This window comes from Dioscorea cayenensis, chromosome 5 (genome assembly GCF_009730915.1).
Source record: "Dioscorea cayenensis subsp. rotundata cultivar TDr96_F1 chromosome 5, TDr96_F1_v2_PseudoChromosome.rev07_lg8_w22 25.fasta, whole genome shotgun sequence".
Classification (NCBI taxonomy): Eukaryota; Viridiplantae; Streptophyta; class Magnoliopsida; order Dioscoreales; family Dioscoreaceae; genus Dioscorea; species Dioscorea cayenensis.
In genome coordinates, this window is record NC_052475.1 from 23932036 (window position 1) to 23954457 (window position 22422).

General features: G+C 33.8%; 6 protein-coding genes across 7 annotated transcripts; 2 read left to right on the forward strand and 4 right to left on the reverse strand.

Annotated features, from left to right (window-relative positions):
• Positions 1-5812: 5812 nt before the first annotated feature.
• On the reverse strand, positions 5813-7291 carry LOC120260144 (mitogen-activated protein kinase kinase kinase 18-like). The gene has a single exon (XM_039267586.1). The coding sequence runs from the start codon at positions 7067-7069 to the stop codon at positions 5813-5815; it is 1257 nt and encodes a 418-aa protein (XP_039123520.1). The 5' UTR covers positions 7070-7291.
• A 1657-nt stretch (positions 7292-8948) lies between these two features.
• Positions 8949-11668, reverse strand: LOC120262451 (B-cell receptor-associated protein 31). The gene is made up of 2 exons (XM_039270557.1): positions 11174-11668; positions 8949-9511 (listed from the first exon to the last, which is right to left on the reverse strand). Exons 1-2 carry the CDS (start codon positions 11454-11456, stop codon positions 9129-9131), a joined length of 666 nt encoding a protein of 221 aa, XP_039126491.1. The 5' UTR covers positions 11457-11668; the 3' UTR covers positions 8949-9128.
• Positions 11669-13041: 1373 nt separating this feature from the next.
• On the forward strand, positions 13042-13985 carry LOC120261971 (membrane protein PM19L-like). Its single transcript, XM_039269994.1, has 4 exons — positions 13042-13181; positions 13299-13518; positions 13620-13665; positions 13753-13985. The coding sequence occupies exons 1-4, from the start codon at positions 13055-13057 to the stop codon at positions 13837-13839; spliced, it is 480 nt and encodes a 159-aa protein (XP_039125928.1). The 5' UTR covers positions 13042-13054; the 3' UTR covers positions 13840-13985.
• A 2258-nt stretch (positions 13986-16243) lies between these two features.
• LOC120260769 (bidirectional sugar transporter SWEET2a-like) lies at positions 16244-18294 on the forward strand. Its single transcript, XM_039268330.1, has 5 exons — positions 16244-16376; positions 17208-17425; positions 17507-17665; positions 17758-17877; positions 17976-18294. The coding sequence occupies exons 1-5, from the start codon at positions 16289-16291 to the stop codon at positions 18084-18086; spliced, it is 696 nt and encodes a 231-aa protein (XP_039124264.1). The 5' UTR covers positions 16244-16288; the 3' UTR covers positions 18087-18294.
• A 62-nt stretch (positions 18295-18356) lies between these two features.
• LOC120260768 lies at positions 18357-19191 on the reverse strand. The gene is made up of 2 exons (XM_039268329.1): positions 18668-19191; positions 18357-18600 (listed from the first exon to the last, which is right to left on the reverse strand). Exons 1-2 carry the CDS (start codon positions 19163-19165, stop codon positions 18556-18558), a joined length of 543 nt encoding a protein of 180 aa, XP_039124263.1. The 5' UTR covers positions 19166-19191; the 3' UTR covers positions 18357-18555.
• A 1058-nt stretch (positions 19192-20249) lies between these two features.
• On the reverse strand, positions 20250-22210 carry LOC120261842 (probable WRKY transcription factor 31). Of its 2 annotated transcripts, none has more exons than XM_039269847.1 (5): positions 22055-22210; positions 21878-21949; positions 21373-21777; positions 21169-21282; positions 20250-21081 (listed from the first exon to the last, which is right to left on the reverse strand). In XM_039269847.1, exons 1-5 carry the CDS (start codon positions 22196-22198, stop codon positions 20545-20547), a joined length of 1272 nt encoding a protein of 423 aa, XP_039125781.1. In that variant the 5' UTR covers positions 22199-22210; the 3' UTR covers positions 20250-20544. The 2 variants fall into 2 exon arrangements, with proteins under 2 accessions (XP_039125781.1, XP_039125782.1); XM_039269848.1 differs by having other exon boundaries at positions 21878-21974.
• Positions 22211-22422: the final 212 nt, after the last annotated feature.

The following is a 22422-nucleotide window of genomic DNA, read 5'->3' on the forward strand; positions in this document are numbered from 1 at the left end:
GAAGGTCCCTTATTTTAGGACTTGTCCTTCTCTTTCTTGTTCTTCATGGTTTGATTTGCCATGCCAGACCACTTGTTACTACTACTAGTACTACTATTCTCACTGTTAACATTGGCCGGAAAATGTTGGGTTCCCATGCAAGAAGACATAGTCACCACCATCATCATCATCACCATCATGTTCATCATCAGCAGCTTCAACCTCCCATTGAAGATGATGGCAATGAGATTGATCCAAGGTATGGTGTGGAGAAGAGACTTGTTCCCTCTGGGCCTAATCCTTTGCACCATTGACAGGTCATTTCTCTTTTTCTATTCCTGTTTCCATTATTGAGCTTTTAGACAGAAGGAGAAGGAGAAGAACATGAAGAAGTTGTTGTTATTGTTGTTGCAGTTGTTGTTGTTGTTGTTGTTGTTCATTTTCATTCTTTTTTCTGTGGATGAATGGCTAGAAATGTTATCAATAATCTCTGTCCAACTTGTTCATGTATAGATTATATATCCAATTAAGTTTTCGCATTGCATGCATAATTATATTTGTCATATAAGAGTTTAATGAAAAATTAGGATCATATATATATATATATATATATGAACTATGTTTTTGAGTATATATTGCATGTAAGCCTCTTTGTTCACATTGGAGAGTTATAATAATAATATAAGAAAAGAGTAACTGAGACGGCACGAACAGGCACGCATCACAACCTTCTCTAATGTAGTAAGAACGAAGCATGGCACCGTGATTAATAATGCTATTATTTTTATATTGCTATTTTTCACTATTTGAACTTCATTCATGGTTGACTTTTTTTTTTTTTCTCTCTCTATCTTTATTATTATATTTTTTGGTTTCAAAAAGTATGTCTTGGAATCTATTTGATGGATGTGGTTGACTAAACCAATTGGATGGTGGTCTAAAATGGAGGAGATCAAATAGCATCATGCATGGGTTGACTTTGTGAAATAGAGTGTGCTTTAATTGTTTATGGTTATGGTGGAAGCCACTTCATGAGTCTTCTTGAATGTTTATAAACCATCATGAGTTTTCATAATGATTTCTAGATGTTCTTTCAATTGTGAATTGGTGATCTTACATACATTTGAATATTAGAAATTAAAAAGTTATAATTTCGATCCTGCTAGACTTCCTTATTGGAAATAGAGAATCAAATGGACTTTAGACAAATTTCAGTGCTTCTAGTTGTTGAAGAATATTTCAGAGGAATCTTTAGGGCTTGTCCAATTAATGACTCACAACCTCATTTATCAAACTGTAAAACTTCATTTTCATTTTTCTATTTGGAAATTGTTTACCTATATATTAATTAATATAATTTGTCAAATAACACATTATTATTAAACACACTAACATGTTCATATATATATATATATATCCCTTATAATTGAATCAAATTTAACTTATTAATATTAACAATTAATAAATTAACAATAATAAATTAATCCTAATATATAATAATAAAACATTATTATTCAATAATAATACTATATATACATCTTCAAACCAAACACTAATTACAAAGCTCCAAATCCTCTCCATGATCCCATCAAAGCTCAAGCATCTTTCCCTCCGAACCCTTAAAACCCTAACCCTAAAACCTCCATGCAGCTCCTTCTCCAATTAATTAATGGTTTCTATCCCTCACTTCAACTTCCATATTAACTACATGACCACCAAACTCGTCCACATAAACCAAGCTCTCAACCTCGCCGTACCCCCACCAAACTCCACGAATCCATGCGCTACTCCCTCCTCGCCGGCGGCAAGCGCGTTCGCCGGTATGGCAGGTGAGTTGGGTTGTTGTTTCATGTGGTTGATGATGTTCTTACTTAACGTGACTAGCCATTAATTTGTCTGGGGCCATAATAAGCCAGAAGCTGAGTTCTACAATTTCTATGGCATCCATCTGTACGACCAGAAATTTAAACCAGTGTTTATGGATTTTTTTTTACATAATTTTGATTCAAGGTTTTTATTTTTAAAAAGTATTTTTATACTAATTGTTGTGTTTGATCTAAATATTATATATATTGATAAATTGATGATAAATACGTTTTTATTTTTTACATTGTGCTTAATAGGTTTTGAACTCGAGACCTCTCAAACACAAGTAAAGTAGGAAACAACTGAATATTATATATCATTTGATTATTATGATTATGAGTGTTTGATATATTTTTTTTTAAATAAAATGGATAAATCACAAAACTAACTCTATTTTATTAGAGCTATTAAATGTATGAGTTGCCAAATAATAATATATGAAACTAGAATGATTAGTAAAAAAAACAAGAAAGCAAAAAATTCATCCACTTTTAACACTCTTTTATTTTATTTTTATTTTCTTTTTTCTTTATATATATATACATATATCGGGCAAATGCAATTTCTATGATTAGTAGTTTCTACTTTCTAATCAATCATGTGTCATCAAAAAGTTAATTTGACAGCCTTTTGCAAAATAGGACTTGAAATTATTAGCTCAACTATTTTTAACTTATTAGAATATTTAAATATATTGATATATTAATAAATATAGAAACTGAGACTTACGGGTTTTATAATGCTTCATCAATCACATAAAGCTAATAATACACTGAGGAATATTATATATATATATATATAAACAACAAGATATGTTTAATTAATTAGAATAGCAAAACAATGGAAATTAAGTGGCATGAATTAATACAAAAAAAAAAATGTTGATCATGCATGTTTCTCCCGGACCAGTAGCTTCATTCCCCTGCCTGTTTCCAACCTCTCAAATCAGTGTACTTGCATTTGTTTTAACAGCCTTACAGAGTTTCGGAATCCATTGATCATCATCATTATCATCTTTAAGACCACCACCACCACCACCACCACCATCTTTCTGATGAGTTACATGACACCAAATTATATATAAATCACAAGCAAAACAATTCCCATCAACAATGCAATACAATCGATCACATGCTAAGAACTAAAACACTGAAATTATATAATAACATTACACTGCAATCATTCATCTTGGTAATTAATTTCTCAACCAGTACTTGAAATGGAAAAACAAACAATGAAAAAGAACAATAGTATTACATAGAAAAAGAAGAGGAGAAACAATGAAACACTCATAATTAGTCCATCATCTCAAGAACACCACAAAGTATTACATTACATGAAAAAAGAACAAAACTGCAGCTAGCACTTGACAGTGTGTACAAATAGTGAAAAATGTGACATAAGAAAAACATACTGACCTTGTTGTTCTTGTTGTTGTTCTTGTTCTTGGGAGTTTGAAGAAGAAAGAACATGAAGAGAAAGAGGGAAAGAGAGAAAAAGGTGAGATTGAATGGAGAGAGAAAGAGAGAGATGAGGGGGTGGTGTTAGCTTTTGGCAGTGTGTGAGGAGGGGCAGAGCACCCCAGGCATGCTTTATCCTCTTCACTTGTCTTTTTCTTGTATTTTTCATTGCTTTGGGTTTGAGAAAGGAGCAGCAGCAGCGCAGCACCAGCAGCAAAGCAGGCGCGAGTTCCCATGCACACACCACCACCACCACCACCATTACTGTTTTTTTTTTTTCTTTTTTATTTATTTCTTGCCCCCCTGGAATCTATGCTAACTTGGTTTGAACTCACTGCAAGATATTATTATCCTTTTCATTCACTCATTTGAACTCTTTTCTTCTTTAATTTATTCTTCTTATTTTTTTATTTTTTTATTTTTGCTTGTTTTTACACGTGTGATGTATATTTTGAAACTGTTTATACACGCTCATTATAATTTTCATTTGTTTTTTATAATAAAATATATTAAAAAATTTTATGTAAAGTAGAATTTTATCTTTCAATACATCTATAATTGATATTAATAAACTAAAAAATTAATAGTATTTTTATTTTATATGTAATATTAAATATATATATATATTTTTAACCTTTGAGTTATTTTACTAAATTATTTAATCATATATATATATTTTTTTAATTTACTCTTTTTAGATATTTTGAAATTTGTATTTTTAATTTTTTTAAAAAAACTATAAATATATAATTTACAAGGTCCTCTATGTAATTTCAACCGTTTGGAGGAATTATATTTGCACTTTTCAAGCATATACACACATGCACATGTTAAACATGGTGCTTTTTGGCAAACATAGGATCTGAACCTGGAATTTGCAAACTTGTTGGAATGTTTTAAATGATGTGTTCAATGTACTAGAAAAATCAACCTGTTTTTGTATATATACATATATTGGTTGTTTTTTTATAAATAACAATAACACATAATAAACATGGTGCATGTTAGCAAACGTATGATGTGAAACTGTGTTTTTAAATGATGTGTCCAATGAAAATATATTTACACACCAACAACACATGAGATTATTGGCATCAGCTATTTTGTATATGTAGGTGAAATTTAAAGACTTAATTTCTATAATATTTTTTTTATTTGTTATATTTATCTAATTCACACTAATTAAAAAAATTAATTAAAATTAGTTGATCATTTATATTTTATAAAAAATTATATTATTTTTTAAAACTATTACTATTTAAAACTCCACTAGTGAAGTATATTATAAGTTTATAATTAGTTGAGTATGATTTATTAAAAATTGTACAGGTATAATAAATTTAAAAGTAAATTTATAAAAATATATTTAAAATTGTACAAATTTTTTAATGTGATAAATAAAAAAAACAAAGAAAAACTTCAAAACATAATAATTAAAAAAGAACAAAGAAGTATAAAATTAAGATGTGTGATAATATTAAAAAAAAATTATACATAGTTTTTAACATGTGATTTGTTCCTCTTATTTAAAAATTTAAAAAAAATACACATATAAATCACAAGAGCACATAATAAACATGAGTGATGGCAAACACAAAATTTGAACCTGGAATCAGCCAGCATGTTGGAATCTTTTTTCTTATTTATTGGGAAAAAAATGTTGGAATGTTTTTAAATGATATGTTCAATGAACTAGAAAAATCAACCAGATTCAAGCCCCTACTAGCAAGTAGAACAACGTAAACCCTGGACAACAACTTGCTTGGCTTTTGATGCCCTTTCAAAGGTTTCCTTTCTTATGAGCCATGTATATTATTATATTATTGAAAAAAAAGTAAGATTAGCCACCACGTTAAATGACCTTCAACTTCCTTCTTTCTGCGCCCATTAATTAAGCACAAGAGCCACAACAAATGCAACAAGACATTTAGACAAGACCCAATCCAATCACATCCTCTTTTTTTATATATACTAAATAAATAAATAAATAAATAAATAATCACTCCTTAATACTTTTCCATATGGAAACCATAACCAAACAAAACATGAAACACTACACATGACTTTAATATATATATATATATATTTATATAATACAATAGGTTTACCAACATACGCAGAAACGATAAAAATAAGAGAGAAAATGAGTGTATGGACGTTTTAGTGAACTTTATATATATATATGATATATTTTTTATAATTTTTTATAAATTTAAACAATACACATATTAAAAAATATATATTGAATTTTTAATTTGATTTTTTAATTTTCAGTTGTGCCTAAAACTGTTATTATTAAAAAATCGTGTCAAAAAATTAGTGCTGATTTGACTTTTTAATTTTCACTCGTGCATAAAAGACCTACAATCAAAAAACCGTGTAAAGAGGATGGTGCCAATAGACGAAGACCGCGGTCGGCAGGCAATGGTCTTTCATTCTCCTTCAGATGTTTTCTATCATGATACATTTTTTTTATTTAATATCATAAAAAAAAAATAAAGCAAAATTCAAGAAACCATATACACAAAAACACTTGTATTAATCAAATGAGAATAATCAAGACTGCAATCTACAATGTTGGAATATTGCTTCACCTCTGTACAATCAACTAAATTACTATTCCTATTCCTAAAAAAACAAGATGAATTCAATGAATCATCATCATCATCATCATCATCATCATCAACAAGAAGTTGATCACTAATATCTCCACCAGTGCTCCTAACCAACATCCAATCCTCATCATCCCAACTCCAACCCCCACTACTTCCGGCGAGCTCCTCCACCCGCTCGCCGGCGGCGGTGCTATCACTAAACTCCATCTCCAAAACTCTCACAATCTCCAGTACATCTTCCTGTTCATCATCAACCTCAGAAACAGAGTCCCAAAACTCATGATGCAAAGTACTCATCGGAGAACTCAACCAATTAGGGTTCATCTTCTTCTCCTGAACCTCGCCGGAACTCACAAACGGATGCTGAATGAGCTCCTCGGCGCTCCATCTCTTCCCACACTCCCTAACCAAACACTTGCTCAAAAAATCCTTAGCATCATCGGAAAGCCATGCAGGAATCTCCGGCAAGTCGGAGGAGAACGCAATCCTATTCAAAACCACCAACGGATCAGAAACCTCCTCCGGCCATGGCCGTCGTCCGGTGGCCATCTCAATCATAGTACACCCCAAAGCCCACACGTCCGCCGCCGGCCCTTGCTCCTCCCCTCTCGCCACCTCCGGCGCCATGAACATCGGCGTTCCCCGAACCAAACACCGTTTTCCCTCATCTTCATTACTCTTCTTCGCACACCCTAAGTCGCCGAGCTTCGTCCGGCCATCACCACCGATGAGGATGTTCTCCGGCTTGACGTCGCAGTGAACAAATCCGGCAGAGTGGAGATCAACGAGCCCGGATAACATTCCAAAAACATGGTTTTTAATAGAAGTTTCATTAAAAAATCCACCTTTTTTGGTTTTGATCTCGTCGGAGAGAGAGCCGCCGGCGGCAAACTCCATGAAAAGGTTATAATAGACCTTGCCATCTGAGATCTCAGTAGTGATATCAAACCCGGAATAGCCGATGATATTCAAGGAATCAAGGCTTGATAGAATCCTCTGTTCATGAAGCAGAGAACTTGATCCAGAGCTTGAGATTTCCGCCGACTTCACCGCCTGAACATGGCCGGAAGACGGGAACGAAGCTAAAGAAACGGTGGAGAAGGAACCATGACCTAGTGTTCGCCCTCTGATCCATGTCTTGGAGTCCATTGCGGAGAAGAAGAAGAAGAAGAAGAAGAAAAGAATGAGTTTTGAGAGGGCGTTGAGAAGGAGTTGGTGTTTATATAGAATTGAGAAGACTTTGGCGGGAGGTTTGACTCGTTTGGTCACACGTGTCAAAATAAGGAAATGGGGTTTTGGCCGCCACCTCTGAAGTCCTAAGTTATACACCGAACACTAACTACTCCTTGATATTTGTATTTATCTCATTTATTTTAATGTTAATTTTAGTTTTGAGCATGAATAAAATGTGTGTGTTTTGATTGAGTGAGATTAAAGATTTGGATCTGATTAGGAGGTGGTGGATGCTTTTGCTTGAGAGGATGGAGATACGGATTTGGAAGTTGGTTAATTAATTAATTGATTAGTTGATTATGTGAAGAATAAGATGAAGAAGATGGGATTTATATATGTTGGAATAGAATGCAAGTCAAGTGAAGCATAGTGTTTGCTTCAAAGCAGATGACTTCTTTTTTGTTTAGGTGAGGTGGAAGGTGGAACTTTATATTAGATAGATAGCTTCTAATACCGAAAGGATAATAATAAAAGGTCATGAGTTTCTTACTTTTATAAATCATAATTTATAAGTATAGAGACTCTTAAATTTTTTTTTTCTTTTTTTTTTTAAACAATTTAACAGCCTGTGGGAATTGTTAAAGCATAAATAAAAGGAGAAAAAGGACATGAAAGAAAGGAAGTATATTGGAATTTAGTGTTGGAATAGTGACCTTTTTGATGCTTATAGATATCAAAGAAGATAAAGTTCTCATGTTAGTGAGGAAAGAATTGGTTGTACTCTTTTACTTTGCATTGTCTTGCTTACAAGCCAATCCTCTTCTCACTCTATTTTATTTTATTTTTATTTTGCTCTCTCTCTTTCTCTAAAAGGAAAGATTGCTTGGAAGGTCATACTTAACAAATCACAATTACTTCCTTCAAAGTCACGTTTGTTCATGATTAAATAGAGAAGACTTGGAATCTATACAAAACTATTTAAAAAGAAGCAATACATGCAAAGACTTCTTTTTTATGATATTTCAATAGAAAGTATATGCACAGTATATTGATGAGAATAAACTTCAATGAATGGGGTCATATGTCTTTTATTTCGGTGTGAAATATCCGAGCCATCAGAAGTTGGAAGTTGACTCCACCTGTCACTACATTTCTAATTTTATTCATGCTTCTATATAGGATTTTTTTTAATTGATGAATAAATGTGTATATAATTAAGGGCGTACGCATAAGAGAAAATAATGACCAGCTCATACATCTTTATCAGTCCAATATATGAAATAAATGATACCATTACATTTGATGTCTTTCAAACTCAAATAAATATTGAGCATCTCATAAATCAAGTTTTTCATAATGAATCAGTGTTGTTGGACCAGAGATCCTGTTGACTTTTATATAGAATTTTGAAATAAATTTTTGGGATTATTATTATGATTTCATGTGGTCGTCTAGGAGGACTTTTTCCATTAGGATGCTCCTCATCAACCTTGACCTCACACGTGTATGTGTGTACATAGACAAAAAGAACGAGTTGGATTCCCATTCCTCAAACATTTTTAAATCTTTTGGGTTTTGACCTCTTCTTTTTCGCATTTACATTTGTGAAAAAAGAAGCATGTTGACCAACAAACAGTTAACATGTCAACCTTATCTTTTCATTTTCTAATTACATCTAGTATGTATTGACCATGACTTGGAATTATCAAACCATGTGTATCAGATTCAATGAATTTGGTGCTCTCTTTCTTCCAGACCAGAATATTTCAATACTCATGTCAAAAAATCCTGGCAAGAATTTAATGATCCTAATACCAAAGTACAAACAGAAAATAATACAAGAAGACTTACTCCATTGGAATTATCTAACAAGCCACTATTATTTACCTGTAAAGGATAACCAATTAAGTCATATGATGTTTTGCAAGATATGCCACAGTAAAATTTGAGAATCAAAAAGTTACATCTATTTGAAACTGAAGAAGGATGATCTGAACAGGTAGAAGATTGGAGGTGTGCATTTCGGAATCGAGTATTAACTGTTCTTCTTGTTATCACTATGTGACAACATAAGATCGATTGACTGCAACTGGTTCCGAAGGTTCTGGTTTTCTTCCAGCATCCGGTCATATTCGAGAAGGAAACTCTCAGACTGTCTTTTAAGAGCAAAGGCATTGGCTTCGGCCGCCTTTGCTTCTTTCAATCTTTCCTCTGAGTCCATTTCTAACTGTTTGATTTTTGCAGTTAAATCTGATACTTCTTTCTCCTTGGCTTTGATATCCTCTGAACTTCCATTCTTTGCTTCTTCTAATGCTCGGTTTTGTTTCATCGCAGCCTCCATAGTCTTTCTTGATGTCCGGAGTTCTCTGATGTAATGGTGTAATCGGTCAATTATAAGAACAAGGAAAAGAGAATATCCTGCAAAACATGGGTGAAACTTGCATCATGTTCATAATGAGTATTTATGCCATCAGTTCCAAGGGTGAGATAGTAAAATAAAAGAACAAGAAATAAATCAAAGCCACAGATAATTCAGATAATACCTGCAAATAGAAATAATACTCTAGCAGTTCAAGCCGGCATCTTGTCATGCCATTGTGCACTGAACCACTAGCTATATGGAAATCATACATCAAATATCTATCCTAGGTAAAAATAATGTATCACAAAAACTATAGGATAATTACAATGAAGTTACAGAAGATATGCAATTTGAATCAGCAGGGTAACCTGATATGCAACATTTTAATGCATAAGATAGTTACAATGACTATAATGGAACTGTAAAAAAGCTCACTTTGAAATATCTTAAAAATTTGACAGAATCATCTGATGCTAACTTTCCTCTGTTGCATTTACCAACTTGACAATGCACACACCCCTTTGAGTCCTAACGAAAAACTGTTGTGTTTGATTAGAACAGAGATTTTCATATTAACAATGGAGGCAGGGGAAGAGCTCACACATGAAGATACTACTCATGCCACATGGTGGTGGCTTGGCTAAAAAAAAGAAATACCAAACCACAAACTAAGTCAAGATCATTGGAGAGTCTGGATAAAGCAAGTCTTTACACTAAACAGAAAATAAACCTCAAGGTTCAGCCCCTTAGTTCAGTTGATTTAATGGTGTGATCCTAACGAGCTACAATTTCTTTTGGCTCAAGTACCATAGGAAGTGTTATCATCTTATTTTGTGCTGTTAATCCAGCACTGGTCGGACCTTCTACTTACTTTTCAACTTGGACATGGCCCTTGATATTCAGTTCCACCACAAATGATCCCATGGCCCTTGGTACCCAACCTGATTCCTTTTGGCTTTTGGAAAAGTAGCTTGGTGCTATCAGATATGGTCATGTCTTACCAAGCACTAAACCTTTCCACTAGGAGAGATTCTCAATTTTAAAGGTTCAGATAAACCATCAATGTAGGTATCACCATACAATTAACATGTTTGAGTAAACGCATCCATCTCAACTTCTACTTGGAAGATCATGACATTTATCATTAAGCAAGAGTAAATTCTCACTCAATTGATCACCAACTCCACTATTTTATATAGTTTGAAATGTGAATTTTTCCAATGGAGTCTCGTGTTCAAGAGAGATCTTTTAACAGTCCAATCCCTACCAAAATTGACTTATCAAGCAACTAAACATAGATTCCACATAACAATTTCCAAAATAATAAATATACCGAAAAATTTAAACTAAAGAATCATTCATACACAAACATCTTATAAAGAGAATGATGCATAAATATAAATAACAATTCATGATTGTGAACACACTGCAAAGCAAAATTATCCAATCTAACAACAAAGCACCAAATTGATCAAAATCAACTGCACAGACAACAAATTTTGCGAATGAGCATGAATGAACATTAATAGCCAAGAAAATCATAATCATAAACACTTATAAATTCAACAGGTTAGAATTTCATTTTGCTAGTAAATGGAAAAACCAATTAATTCATGGTAGATAACAATAAAGATTGCAAATTTTATCAAAATTCAGAGATTTTAATCAATCCAAGCATGGTAAGAGCAGAATTAAGGCGAGAAAGAGAGATTGATTACCCATTAGAGAGGCCTCGAGGAGGTGGCGGCTCATAAGGACTTGATCGGTGGGGGTGAGGGAGCCGATCTCGGTAGATCGGTTCTGGATCTTGGCCATGCTATAGACGCTGGATGCAAACACGATGACGACGGTACCAGCCACGGTCTTCACCATGACGGGGCCTCGTCCCCGCTTGAGCCGGTCCAAGGCCATGATCGCAAGCTTCCGGAGCGGCGTCTTGAAGAGCAGCACCAAAACCAGCGCCACCTCAGCCGCCAGTACCGTGAACAAGAGCTGAATCATCCTGGGACTCTCGGAAAAGATGGAAGAGATGGAAAGGAGAAGCGGAGAAGAGGGATCTCGTAGTGGAGCACAAGGTGTTCGATGATTTGCCGAGAAGAAGAGTTGGTATGGAGGAAATGGAGATAAATTTCAAGGGAGCGCGAGTTGTGATCTCGAGACACGGCTCCGATGGCCGGAATAGCCAACACGTTCCACTGCCCTTTTGTTTTGCTTCTTTTTTTTTATTATTATTATTTGTTAATTATTTAAAACTTATTTAGGCAATAATGGCTTAATTTTGTTTTGTTATAATTTTTTTAAAAAAAATGTTAAATGATGCATGATTTTTTTTTATGAATTTTTTTAAACAATATTGAATAAACCTAAATAAATAAAAATAGATTAAATTGGAGAACTTGGTTAGCACAGTCAACATTGGGGTTATGCTAATTTTCTGGTGCCCTTTTTGTCAATGCCAATAAAAAAAGACTTTGCCTGATCCTCTCCTTGATGATCACTTTTTAATGTGGATAAACCATAATTTGTTCTTTAGAGTTGTGTCTGTTATTAATTTTTTATGAGTCTTTCAAACACTTAAATTGTTATTGCTCACCTCTCCTATAGTCCTATGCATCCTTGTATTTTTTTAATATTTTTCTCTATTTTTTTAATGTTTTCTTTTAATATATATATGATTTATTTATTTATTTTTAAAATAAATAAATAAATAAAGTTAAATTGGGTTAATAACAAAGATCTTGAAAAAAAAAATTAAAGCAAACAAAAACGCAAATCAATAGAGTACCCCAAAAACAAAAAAGTAAAATAAAAAAAATAAATCCTTGGGCGAGAGCCAATGGATACTAGGCATTTAAACAGAGTGCATATAGAAAGCTCCCTTTTTTCCGTATTTTTAAACTTTTTATTAAATATTGAACTTAAAAATAATTCAATAATCCAGTTCCTTTTTTAAAAAATAAAAATAAAAAATAATCCAGTTCCTCATAAAAAATAAAATTACAATAAATACAGTAACTTCATTTTTCTGATCTCCAGGTGATAGATTCCTATCACCGACTTGTATTTTTTGTACTTCAGTGTTGTATTTCAGGGTTTTATTCACAGCTAGTGGATATTTTATAATCGTTTCAGCGTGATTTATCCATTTTTTAAAAAAATAAAAAAATAAATAAAAAAAAAAATAAACACTGTAACAGAATGCATTACATTAAAGAAGAAAGTCAGATCCAAATATCATTATCTCATACATAATAAGCGCTCCACATCTACCTGCCCTTCAACAAAAGAAAGCCTCTTCCCAACTGTCCAAACAACTCCTCCAACACCTTTTAAATCTGATTAATATAATTCATCAAAATGCACACACTAATCCCAAAGCATCTTTAAAAAGAAAGAACATAAAAAAGTACTTACTGATTCTTTGCCAAAAGTTTAGTAATGAAGCCAATAACAAAGTTATATAAGTATCTTCTTTTCTTAAATTTGAGGTTATCCCTTCAAGGCTAGGCTACTCAAGAAAGGAACAAAACCTTCTTCACTAATCTCTATATAAACACACACACACACATACCCCTCACTCACCGTTCATTTTTGCAACAATGGCCAATGAGCAACTCAAACACATTGCTGCCCTTCTCCTCTTTCTCAACCTCTGTATGTACATCATTCTTGCAGCCATTGGAGGATGGGCTCTTAATATTGCCCTTGATAGAGCTTTCATTATAGGTCTGTTTTCCTACTTGACTATTAATATCACTTACATCATATCATTTTAATTAATTAACTAAATGTTGGTGTGAATTATATATATATATATATATATAACTTGTGAAATACATACAGGTGAAGATCTAAAGCTTCCTGCTTATTTCACACCGATATTCTTCCCGATCGGCAATGCTGCCACTGGATTTTTCGTATTGTTTTCATTGATCGCTGCCGTTGTCGGTGCTGCCTCGATGCTCACCGGAATCAACCATATTAGTAGTTGGAACAATAACAGTTTAGCATCTGCTGCATCTTCAGCTATTACTGCATGGAGTCTCACACTACTTGCAATGGGGTAAACTAAAATCTATAAATTTATTAAAAATATCAACAAATTAAGTTCATGTTAATATTATTATATATCTTTATTATATTGAATTATTGATGTGAGTGCAGACTGGCTTGCAAGGAGATTGCCATAGAGAGGAGAAATGCACGTTTGGTGAGTTTGTAAAAGTTTTAGTTTGATATATAATTACTTGGTTTATATTTGGAGTTTTAAGTGAAAATCTTTTTTGATTTTGAATAGAGGACAATGGAGGCTTTCACTATCATTCTTTCAGCTACTCAACTCTTCTACATTCTTGCCATACATGGGGCATCAGCAAAGGTTTAATTAAAACAAGATTATTAATTGAGTGCGTTGATTGGCGTTTGCTCTAGTTGTTTAGACTTTAGTTGTGATTTAATTAAGTTACTATGTATGTATGTGATTTGTTTTGTGAATCTGAATAAATTGTTAAGAGTTAAAATTTGAAAGCAGATCATCTTTGTAATAAAAGGAAAGATGGTTAGTGTCTTCCTTTTAGAGTGAGAGATTAAGAGATCAATTTTTTTTTATATATAAATATGGATGAATCACAGCTTTATTGAAATAAAAAAACAAAAAAACATGACAAACGCTGAAAAAAAATAAAAATGAAACAACTGAAAAGAGACAAAAATCTCACCAAGGATAAGGGAACAATAAAGAATATACAGAAAAAACTAAGTAGAGAGGAAACATGACGGGCTAAGTCATCCTCCTGGAGACACAGATCTGCCCAAGCAGGGAAGGCTAACTTTCTCTCATAACAGTTTAACTTAATTCTTTATCAACAGTAATAATATTTCAACTGATTTATCAACAGTAATAATATATACATATAGACACATCCAATTCTATCAATACATAAGTGTACAAATGTGAGTTTAATTAACAACAGTGAGAACGTGAAAATTTTGAAATGTTCTCCAAAATAAGTTACAAAGTTGATACACTCTCCAAATTTATTATTTATTTTTCGAGAATAAATTTTTTTTTTCAAAGAGGACTCTGGTGGTCCTTGCCAAACCAAAATGAAAGAGAAACAAAGATTTTTCTTATTGCATGGAAGTCACGCCACTAACCTAACATAATTAGCAATTAATTCATGCACCCCCACTTAACAACTGGCATATATATATATATATATATATTAAAAATAAATAAATAATTAATTGATTAATAATAGAAGACGGAAGAACAGGGAATTAAAAGTTTAAAATACAAATAAAAAAAACACAAGCTTTGATTACAAGGACAAGCAGAAAGGCCCTACACGTTCCTATTTTTTGAGATAACATTATCACTATCACTGTTTAACCCGGGATAATTTATTATGATGTTTTAATGAATGTGATTTATCCACTTTTTCCAAAAAAAAAAAAAATTTAATTATGATGATTTTGTTGAATATTTTTTTCTTTATCTTAAGAGATTTAATCAGATGATTATATATATTATGTTTTAAAAAATTAAAATTTTTTAATCTTGAACCGCATCGACTGCATCACTTGTTACCAGAGAGCAACACCAAATACAAAAACAAAAACTAACGTTTGAATCCCCTTGACTCAAGGATCTTGGCGCCAGATGTTGTATTCAGTTTCTCAGGGCTTTCCACGCAGGAGTAGTGTAACCTTGATGATAGTTTTGATAATATAATTAACTAATTTCCCTTAATTTGTTTATTTGAGGTCCATCTTATGGCTGTTGTCGGACTTCTTTAGTTGTGTCCGTCTTGGGTTTTCTTGCTGCTTGCTCCGTCGGCTTTTACTTCTAGTGATGTTTTGTTTTGTCTTTCTCTTTGTTCCACTCCTGAAAGACTTCTCGGTCATTTGTAGTTTTTTAGGTCGCTTTTGTTGTTGTTTTTTCTGTTTTCATACAAGCTCTTTTTATTAATGCATTGTGATTTATCTATTTTATTAAAAAAAATAAAATAAAATAAATATTTTTTATTTTCTCAACACATGCTCCTCAAAAATTAATTGTGAAATCCTAGACCTACTTAGGGATGGCAACGGGTCGGGTCGGGTCGGGTCCGTGTTTTACCATATCCGAACCCGACAGATTTTAAAAACCCCAACCCACACCAGCACCCGACAGGTAATTGGGTACCCGCGGGTATACCCGCCCCCGCCCTGCCCCGCCCCCATATTAAAAAAATTAATATAAAATATATTATTTTTTATAAAAAAAACAACTTAAAAGTGGTTATAATTTTTTTATAAAATAAAATAATTATAAAATTACAAGACTAAACAAAGAGGACAAATAAAAAACCTTAAATTGTTAAGGTGTAGAAAATATTAGTATATATATTTTATATAAATATTTTAATAATTTTAATTTTGGGTCGGGTACAGGTTTGGGTACGGGTCAGGTATTAAAATTCTCATACCCTGCACTCATTTCATACAAAATCAGGTTTTACCCAAATTCAATCCGAAACCGATCCAAATCTGATTTTATCTGTCAAGGCCGGATCGGATCGCGTCAGGTCACATTTAGGTATTATTGCGATCCTAGACCTACTTCCAAAACAAACATGGAATGACAACGCCACGTGAATACTTAATATGCCACGTTGGCATTCTAGGCCCTGATTTGCTGGTATCCATTCCTTTCAAACACGTGCCATATATGATGGTATATCTCACTGTACTTTTCTTTTATAATTTTTTTTCATCATCTTCTTCTTCTAGCTCTTGTGTGTGTGTGTGTGTGTGTGTGTGTGTGTGAGTGTGAGAGAAGGGGGAGAAGAATGGGGGATTCTAGCTTGTCATTGTATGAGACCTTGACATATGCTGTTGGAGTAGCTGGTAATCTCTTTTCTCTATCTCTTATCACTGGTTTTTAGAAATTTTTGCTGGAAGTGAGCACACTAGCTGGTTTTTCATACTTCATGCTAAGTAAAGTTACTGATTTCTGATGCAAAAGAGGGATCTTTATTGATCTGGGAGTGTCTATGAGCACCATGATGGTTGAAATGGTATTGTTGTTTGTGTATGCAGGCAGCCTGTTTGATTTTGTGATCTTTTCATTGGACCAGAATTATGCGCTGGTTTTTAAATTTTAGCTGGAATTAAGTACATTAAGTGGTTTTTCATACTTCATACTAACTAGAATTGTTTTTCTGATGTTAAACATTGATATCTAGTGATTTTTGAGTGCCCTATACATGTTGTGATGGTTGTGTGGTCTTGCTTTCTCTGTATGTACGGGAGACCTATTTGATTATTAGCTGTTTTTCTGACCATTGTGTGTAAAACATTTTGATTTGTACATTAGATTCTTTGGTTCTTGCTGGATTTAATCATTTTGGTTCATACCATATATAGTTACAAGAGCACTATGATGGTAATTAGCTACTGTTTTCTTTGAGTATGAAGATAAACTGTTTGATTTGTCCTCTGTATTTTTGTATGTTTTAAAACATTCTGATTTGTGCATTAGTTTCTTGAATCCTTGTTGAAACTAACCACATCAGCTTCTTCATGGTTGTACAAGAAGGATCCACGCTGATTTTATAATATGATGTGGCTTTTTCTTTTTGTGCAGGTAATTTGTTTGCGTTTGTGCTCTTTGTCTCGCCATTGTGCGTAAAACATTCCCATATCCCTCATGTTTGTTTCTCTTTCACTGCAATGTAGCTTGTGACTCTTGTGTCTGCTTTCTCTTAGGCCAACTTTTTCGAAGAATTTGTCAGAACAAATCAACTGAGCAATTTTCAGGGCTGCCGTATGTGTATTCTCTCTTGAATTGCCTCATTGTGTTATGGTATGGACTTCCTTGGGTATCACAAGGTGTTATCTTGGTTGTGACAGTTAATTCAGTCGGGGCTTTATTTCACTTATCCTATTCGACAACCTTCATTGTGTTTTCAGAGAATTCAAAGAGGGTGTGCACATGTATAATTCAAGTTCTTTGTTTTGGATAACTCATATCATCATTGTCTTATTTCTTGTGATTTTGTTTTCAGTTCAAGATGGTTGGGTTGCTGTTAGCAGTTTTCTGCATCTTTGCACTGATCATTTATGTCAGTCTTGAGTTTTTCCGTGGACCTGAAAGGCAGAACTTTGTTGGATATCTGAGTATTGCTTCTCTGATCTCCATGTGTGCTTCCCCGTTATTCATAATTGTAAGTGCCTAGTTTAATCTCTGTTCGGCTTTCAATACAACAAGTGACAACCATTTGATTTTAACATAACATAAATTACCTTTCTACATCAGAAATTGGTTATTCGGACGAAAAGTGTGGAGTTCATGCCTTTTTATTTATCACTTGCAACCTTCTTGATGAGCATTTCATTCTTTACATATGGGATGCTCCTACACGACTTCTTCATATATGTAAGTGCTTTCATCCCTGTATTCTTGCTTCAACTTGGGAAACTGGATGACTCATTGTCATGAAATTGATTAAAGCTTCATCTGAATGTGAATTTTAGTTGCCAAATGGCGTTGGAGCAGTGCTCGGTCTGGTGCAATTGTTGCTATATGCCTACTACAGCCGGAGATCAAGTGACATTTCTAGACTTCCACTGCTAGTTTCCAATTGATGATGTTGACAATGAAAAGGTCATTTATTTATGTTCCTGTTGTTTATCTGTTTTCTTGGTGAGTGAAAACATCTTTGTGAAATTGTGCTCGGCTGATTCATTGATCTTGTTGATATCATGTAAGTTATCACGTTTGTAGGCAAAATGCTTCTTATCAAATATCCTTGCTTAAACTGAATTTCTTCTATCTTAATGCTCATTTTATCGACATTCCATGACTCTTATATGAGCTTAATGTGATAAACTGATCTAAATGTCATGATTTCTGTATGCATATAAAGTAAACCAGAAAAGAACAGTGTATTACTTTATCAAAGATTACAATCAAAGCCATATGATTGATATTAGAAAATCTCAAATTCAGACATCCAGATTAAAACTGCAGTGATATTGGTCTCTCATTCCTTGTCATATGCTTCAAAATTATGTGCATTCCCGGTTCTGTTTTTCTTTTCTGGATTACTGAAAACTAGAGCAGGTCCTTGAGTGTAGTCAGGACCTTCACAGGTTCATCCTGCAAATAGCAAACATGAAACAATTAGAAGCCAATAGAATACTCAAAGATCAACTGTCTTACTAACCCGATAATAACTATGCTGATCAATCTCTTCCCGGGGACTGTCACGCAGGGGAAATCCATGCTCATCATATAGAATTACACCACTAAACCTCGGTAACTCACACTTTTCCCCCATCAGTATCCTTCTTTTCCACAAAGGTGATGCCATTGCATTTCTATGTTCATCTCTTCTACTATTGCATCTCATCTCTGCCATTGCTGCCCATTCATTCTGCCACCTTGTAGCTTCACTCCACCTTAGTGTCCTTGCCAACATCTTCCTGGTCCTCTCCCAACCTGAACCTTCTTCTTCTTCTTCTTCTTCTTCTTCATCATCATCATCATCTTCTTCTTCTTCTTCATTGTCATTGTTAACTAAGGTTGAGTTCTTCATGTTCTTTTTTCTAAGTAATGCTGTGACACAGAGACCAGTGAAAACTACCACAAAGAAGAAGATGAAGAAGAAGAGTAACAGTGAGTTCTCATCTGCTTGTAGACTCCAGTTGGCTTTGGAAGTCATGCTTGATGAACTTGAAAACTATAGAGTTACAATATGAAGGAGAAATACAATACAGAGTTATGGATAGATATATTGGTGGAATGAGGCATGCATGATGATGTGTTCCTTTAGTTTATTCTTGTTTTCAAGCATAAGTAACACTACAAATGGATGCATATTAGTTACACATCTACTACATTCATTTGTATATGGACTTCCCGTGAAATCGCCGCCATCTTACTGCGGTGACACCGATTTGCTGACATTGCATTTGATGCCAAAAATTAAATATTTTTATACTTTTAAAAACAAACAAAATAATAACCAAAAATTTAAGGGCTACCCATTTTAACTTATATATCTCTTTATGTAGTTTATAGGCTTTTATTAACATAAATAAATAAATAAAAATGTTTTCTATAAGCTTTAATGATTGTTAATTGAGTGTAAATATAATTTTGTGTGTGTATATATATATATATATGTAATCTGTTAAGGGTGATTAACTTTGAGGACTCTACATTAGCCGGTTCAGTTTTTCTCCTTTGTTTGTTTGGTTGTGAGTGCGTGTGGTTTATTTATTTATTTTTTTTTAAAAAAAAAACTTTGAAGACTCTAATTAATGTTAATATGTAAACTCTCCAATTAGTCTTTTTTATTTTGTCTACAAATTGCATATTTAAGGCATGATGAACATTGACCCCGTCATGGAGTCCAAGTCATTAGTCTTATCCTCCCCCATTTGATTCTTCAAGTTCAGCCTCTTTTCAAAATCACAGGAGTCTATTCACCAATAAATTGCTATAATTTCTCCCATCAATTCATGATATTAAATGCCATGGCAATTGCCAGTCATATATTTCCAAGGTCTCTTTATGCCAATTTGTTGGATAATTAACATCAGTCTTTCATCATCAAACTTCATTAACAAATCAACAACCACAAAGAAGACCAACAATCTCATCAGACAATATGGGATTATGATCAACAACTATATATATTATATATATATATATATATTTATTAATTTTACATAAAGGATAAGTCAAATAAAGAAGGACCCAAAAAAAAAAAATCTGGTTTGATGCCATAAAAGTCATCACTTGCAAGGACAGACAAATTGTACCTTTCTTCTTCTTCTTCACATATGCATGGACGTTTTCCTTGGCTCTCATTTACAGTGCTTACAAATTACAACATCAAATAAAATCAATCTCGTAATTCCCTCATGTATTATTCATATTCATCTAGAAATTAAAAGAGTTTACATACCAAAATAATAGCTATATTATATATATATATATATATATATATGTCTTGACACATGATTAATTAATTCTTCTCATTTGAACAAAAATGAATAATGAGACTAGAAATCAAAGTTGAGAGCGAATAAAATTTCAACTACTGGTAGCGTTGGTTGTTGGATGAGAACCACCAAGGATGGAGGTGATGGCGGCGGCGAGGGCGGCGCTGAAGTTGGGATCAGCGGTAATAGCAGCAGTGGCAGCACTTACAGTGTCAGTCAATGTGGACGGCCGATGAGTCTCCGGCGACATCTGAAGCCCTGTAAATTTTGATTGATTGTGTACTACTGGTTGCCCGAATATGTTCGGTAAAGACGACGGTGCAGTTGCCGGAGATCTGTTAAGCTGCAACTGATTGGAGGAAGAGGAATGAGTGAGGTCTAATGTAACAGTAGGAAACGGAGCTGAAGCTGAAATGGTAGCCATGCTTGAGGTGGAGGGGAGTATAGTTCTTGCTAAGAAGTTAGCATTCATTAATCCATCAGTGCTTGACATCGAGCCGGAAAGAAGCATCGACGCTGCAGCAGAGGTCGTCGATGCCATCGCCGCGGCTGCCGGTGGCAGTGGATGGTTGTGTGTTCCTTCATATGTTGTTATCAAGATGCTCCGATCATCAGCACATCTTTGAACCTATATATATTATATATATATATGATCATTGAAATTAATTTATAAAAATTAAGAATCTATATGTTTTTATTTATATGCATTACATACTTGTTTGCGAACTGGACAACCAGTTGCCATGGTACATCTATAGTATGCACGAGGACATGGGTTTCCTTTTGCCATCTTCTGTCCATATTTTCTCCATTGGCATCCATCTGTGATCTAAAAATAAATGTATATTTATTAATTAACATACTAGTGTTCTTGTTATTAAGTTTGAATATATATGTATATATATATATATATATGTACCATTGGAGCTTCTGATCTAGCCCTAACTGAAACACGAGCTTTCCTCATTGTGGCCTCTTGAGAAGCTTGGTCATTGTTCTTATTGGGAGATAGCTTCTCTTTCTCTTCAGTACCAAGAGAGCCTACTTCAATGTTGTTAGATGGTGATGTGGATATCTCTTGGCTTCCCCCGGCTGTCGAAGAATGCGAAGGCTCATCGGTATCGACCACCACCGTGTTCACTGTCGGACCGAGATCTATGAATTGCCTTTGCACAACCTCATGGCCACTTTGATCTCTCTGTTTCATCACTGCAAGAAGATGAGCTTGGAGAGTGTTATAATTGTTTGTCACTTGACTCAACAACACCCTCAATCTCTTGTTCTCTTCATCCATCCTTCCAAGCTCTGCTTGCATGGCTTCCAACTGAAACAAAAATAGAACACATGAAAAACAAGAACACACATCGTATATACAATTAATTTAATAATTTTTTTAAAAAAAGAGAAAAAAAAAAGAAACAAACCTCATGTGATCTATCCTCATTATCCACTGTAGAATGATCATTCATTTTGATATTCATCAGTTGAAATCCAGTCTAAAAACAAACAGTAACAGTACTACTACAGCATCAATACATAAAACATCTTCAAAATAAACAAATTAATAATATATAATATATAATAATGATAATGATACATACACTCATGGTGAGATCTTCTTTCTTGATGCCAAGCCATGGAGTTGTTTTGAGATCCAATTCTTCATTTCTCATGCCCTTGTTGTTCTTCTTGTCTTCAGAGAAGAAGTCCATCTCTTGGTGGCCATTAATGGAGTTCATGTTCATCTTCTTTTTAAGTCTCTGGAGTTCTTTTTTTTTCCAACGAGAGACGTTGAGGGGGGAATAAGAAGACTCAGAGAAGGAGTGACGCCATTCAGTGCGTCATGTGGACACGTGGAGGTCTGTTATTGGATGGAGTTCCGTAGGGTTTCGGGCGAGGGCGATGGAGTCAAACAGTGATCACCGGCTCCGATTGAGCCGCCGGGTTGCGCGAGAGAGAACTCCGTCGA

What these genes read in the sequence shown, in the direction of transcription:
- LOC120262451 (XM_039270557.1), bottom strand. Translation starts at nt 11,456, where the DNA reads ATGATTCAGCTCTTGTTCACGGTACTGGCGGCTGAGGTGGCGCTGGTT. An exon ending in CCTCGAGGCCTCTCTAATGG is followed by an intron (nt 9,512 to 11,173) that starts GTAATCAATCTC and finishes CATGTTTTGCAG; the next exon opens with GATATTCTCTTTTCCTTGTT.
- LOC120260769 (XM_039268330.1), top strand. Translation starts at nt 16,289, where the DNA reads ATGGGGGATTCTAGCTTGTCATTGTATGAGACCTTGACATATGCTGTT. An exon ending in TTCTCTATCTCTTATCACTG is followed by an intron (nt 16,377 to 17,207) that starts GTTTTTAGAAAT and finishes GCTTTCTCTTAG; the next exon opens with GCCAACTTTTTCGAAGAATT. An exon ending in TACACGACTTCTTCATATAT is followed by an intron (nt 17,878 to 17,975) that starts GTAAGTGCTTTC and finishes TGTGAATTTTAG; the next exon opens with TTGCCAAATGGCGTTGGAGC.
- LOC120261842 (XM_039269847.1), bottom strand. Translation starts at nt 22,198, where the DNA reads ATGAACATGAACTCCATTAATGGCCACCAAGAGATGGACTTCTTCTCT. An exon ending in AAGAAGATCTCACCATGAGT is followed by an intron (nt 21,950 to 22,054) that starts GTATGTATCATT and finishes GTTTGTTTTTAG; the next exon opens with ACTGGATTTCAACTGATGAA. An exon ending in GTTGTCCAGTTCGCAAACAA is followed by an intron (nt 21,082 to 21,168) that starts GTATGTAATGCA and finishes TAATATATATAG; the next exon opens with GTTCAAAGATGTGCTGATGA.
- LOC120260144 (XM_039267586.1), bottom strand. Translation starts at nt 7,069, where the DNA reads ATGGACTCCAAGACATGGATCAGAGGGCGAACACTAGGTCATGGTTCC.
- LOC120261971 (XM_039269994.1), top strand. Translation starts at nt 13,055, where the DNA reads ATGGCCAATGAGCAACTCAAACACATTGCTGCCCTTCTCCTCTTTCTC. An exon ending in TGATAGAGCTTTCATTATAG is followed by an intron (nt 13,182 to 13,298) that starts GTCTGTTTTCCT and finishes AAATACATACAG; the next exon opens with GTGAAGATCTAAAGCTTCCT. An exon ending in AGAGGAGAAATGCACGTTTG is followed by an intron (nt 13,666 to 13,752) that starts GTGAGTTTGTAA and finishes GATTTTGAATAG; the next exon opens with AGGACAATGGAGGCTTTCAC.
- LOC120260768 (XM_039268329.1), bottom strand. Translation starts at nt 19,165, where the DNA reads ATGACTTCCAAAGCCAACTGGAGTCTACAAGCAGATGAGAACTCACTG. An exon ending in ATCAGCATAGTTATTATCGG is followed by an intron (nt 18,601 to 18,667) that starts GTTAGTAAGACA and finishes TGCTATTTGCAG; the next exon opens with GATGAACCTGTGAAGGTCCT.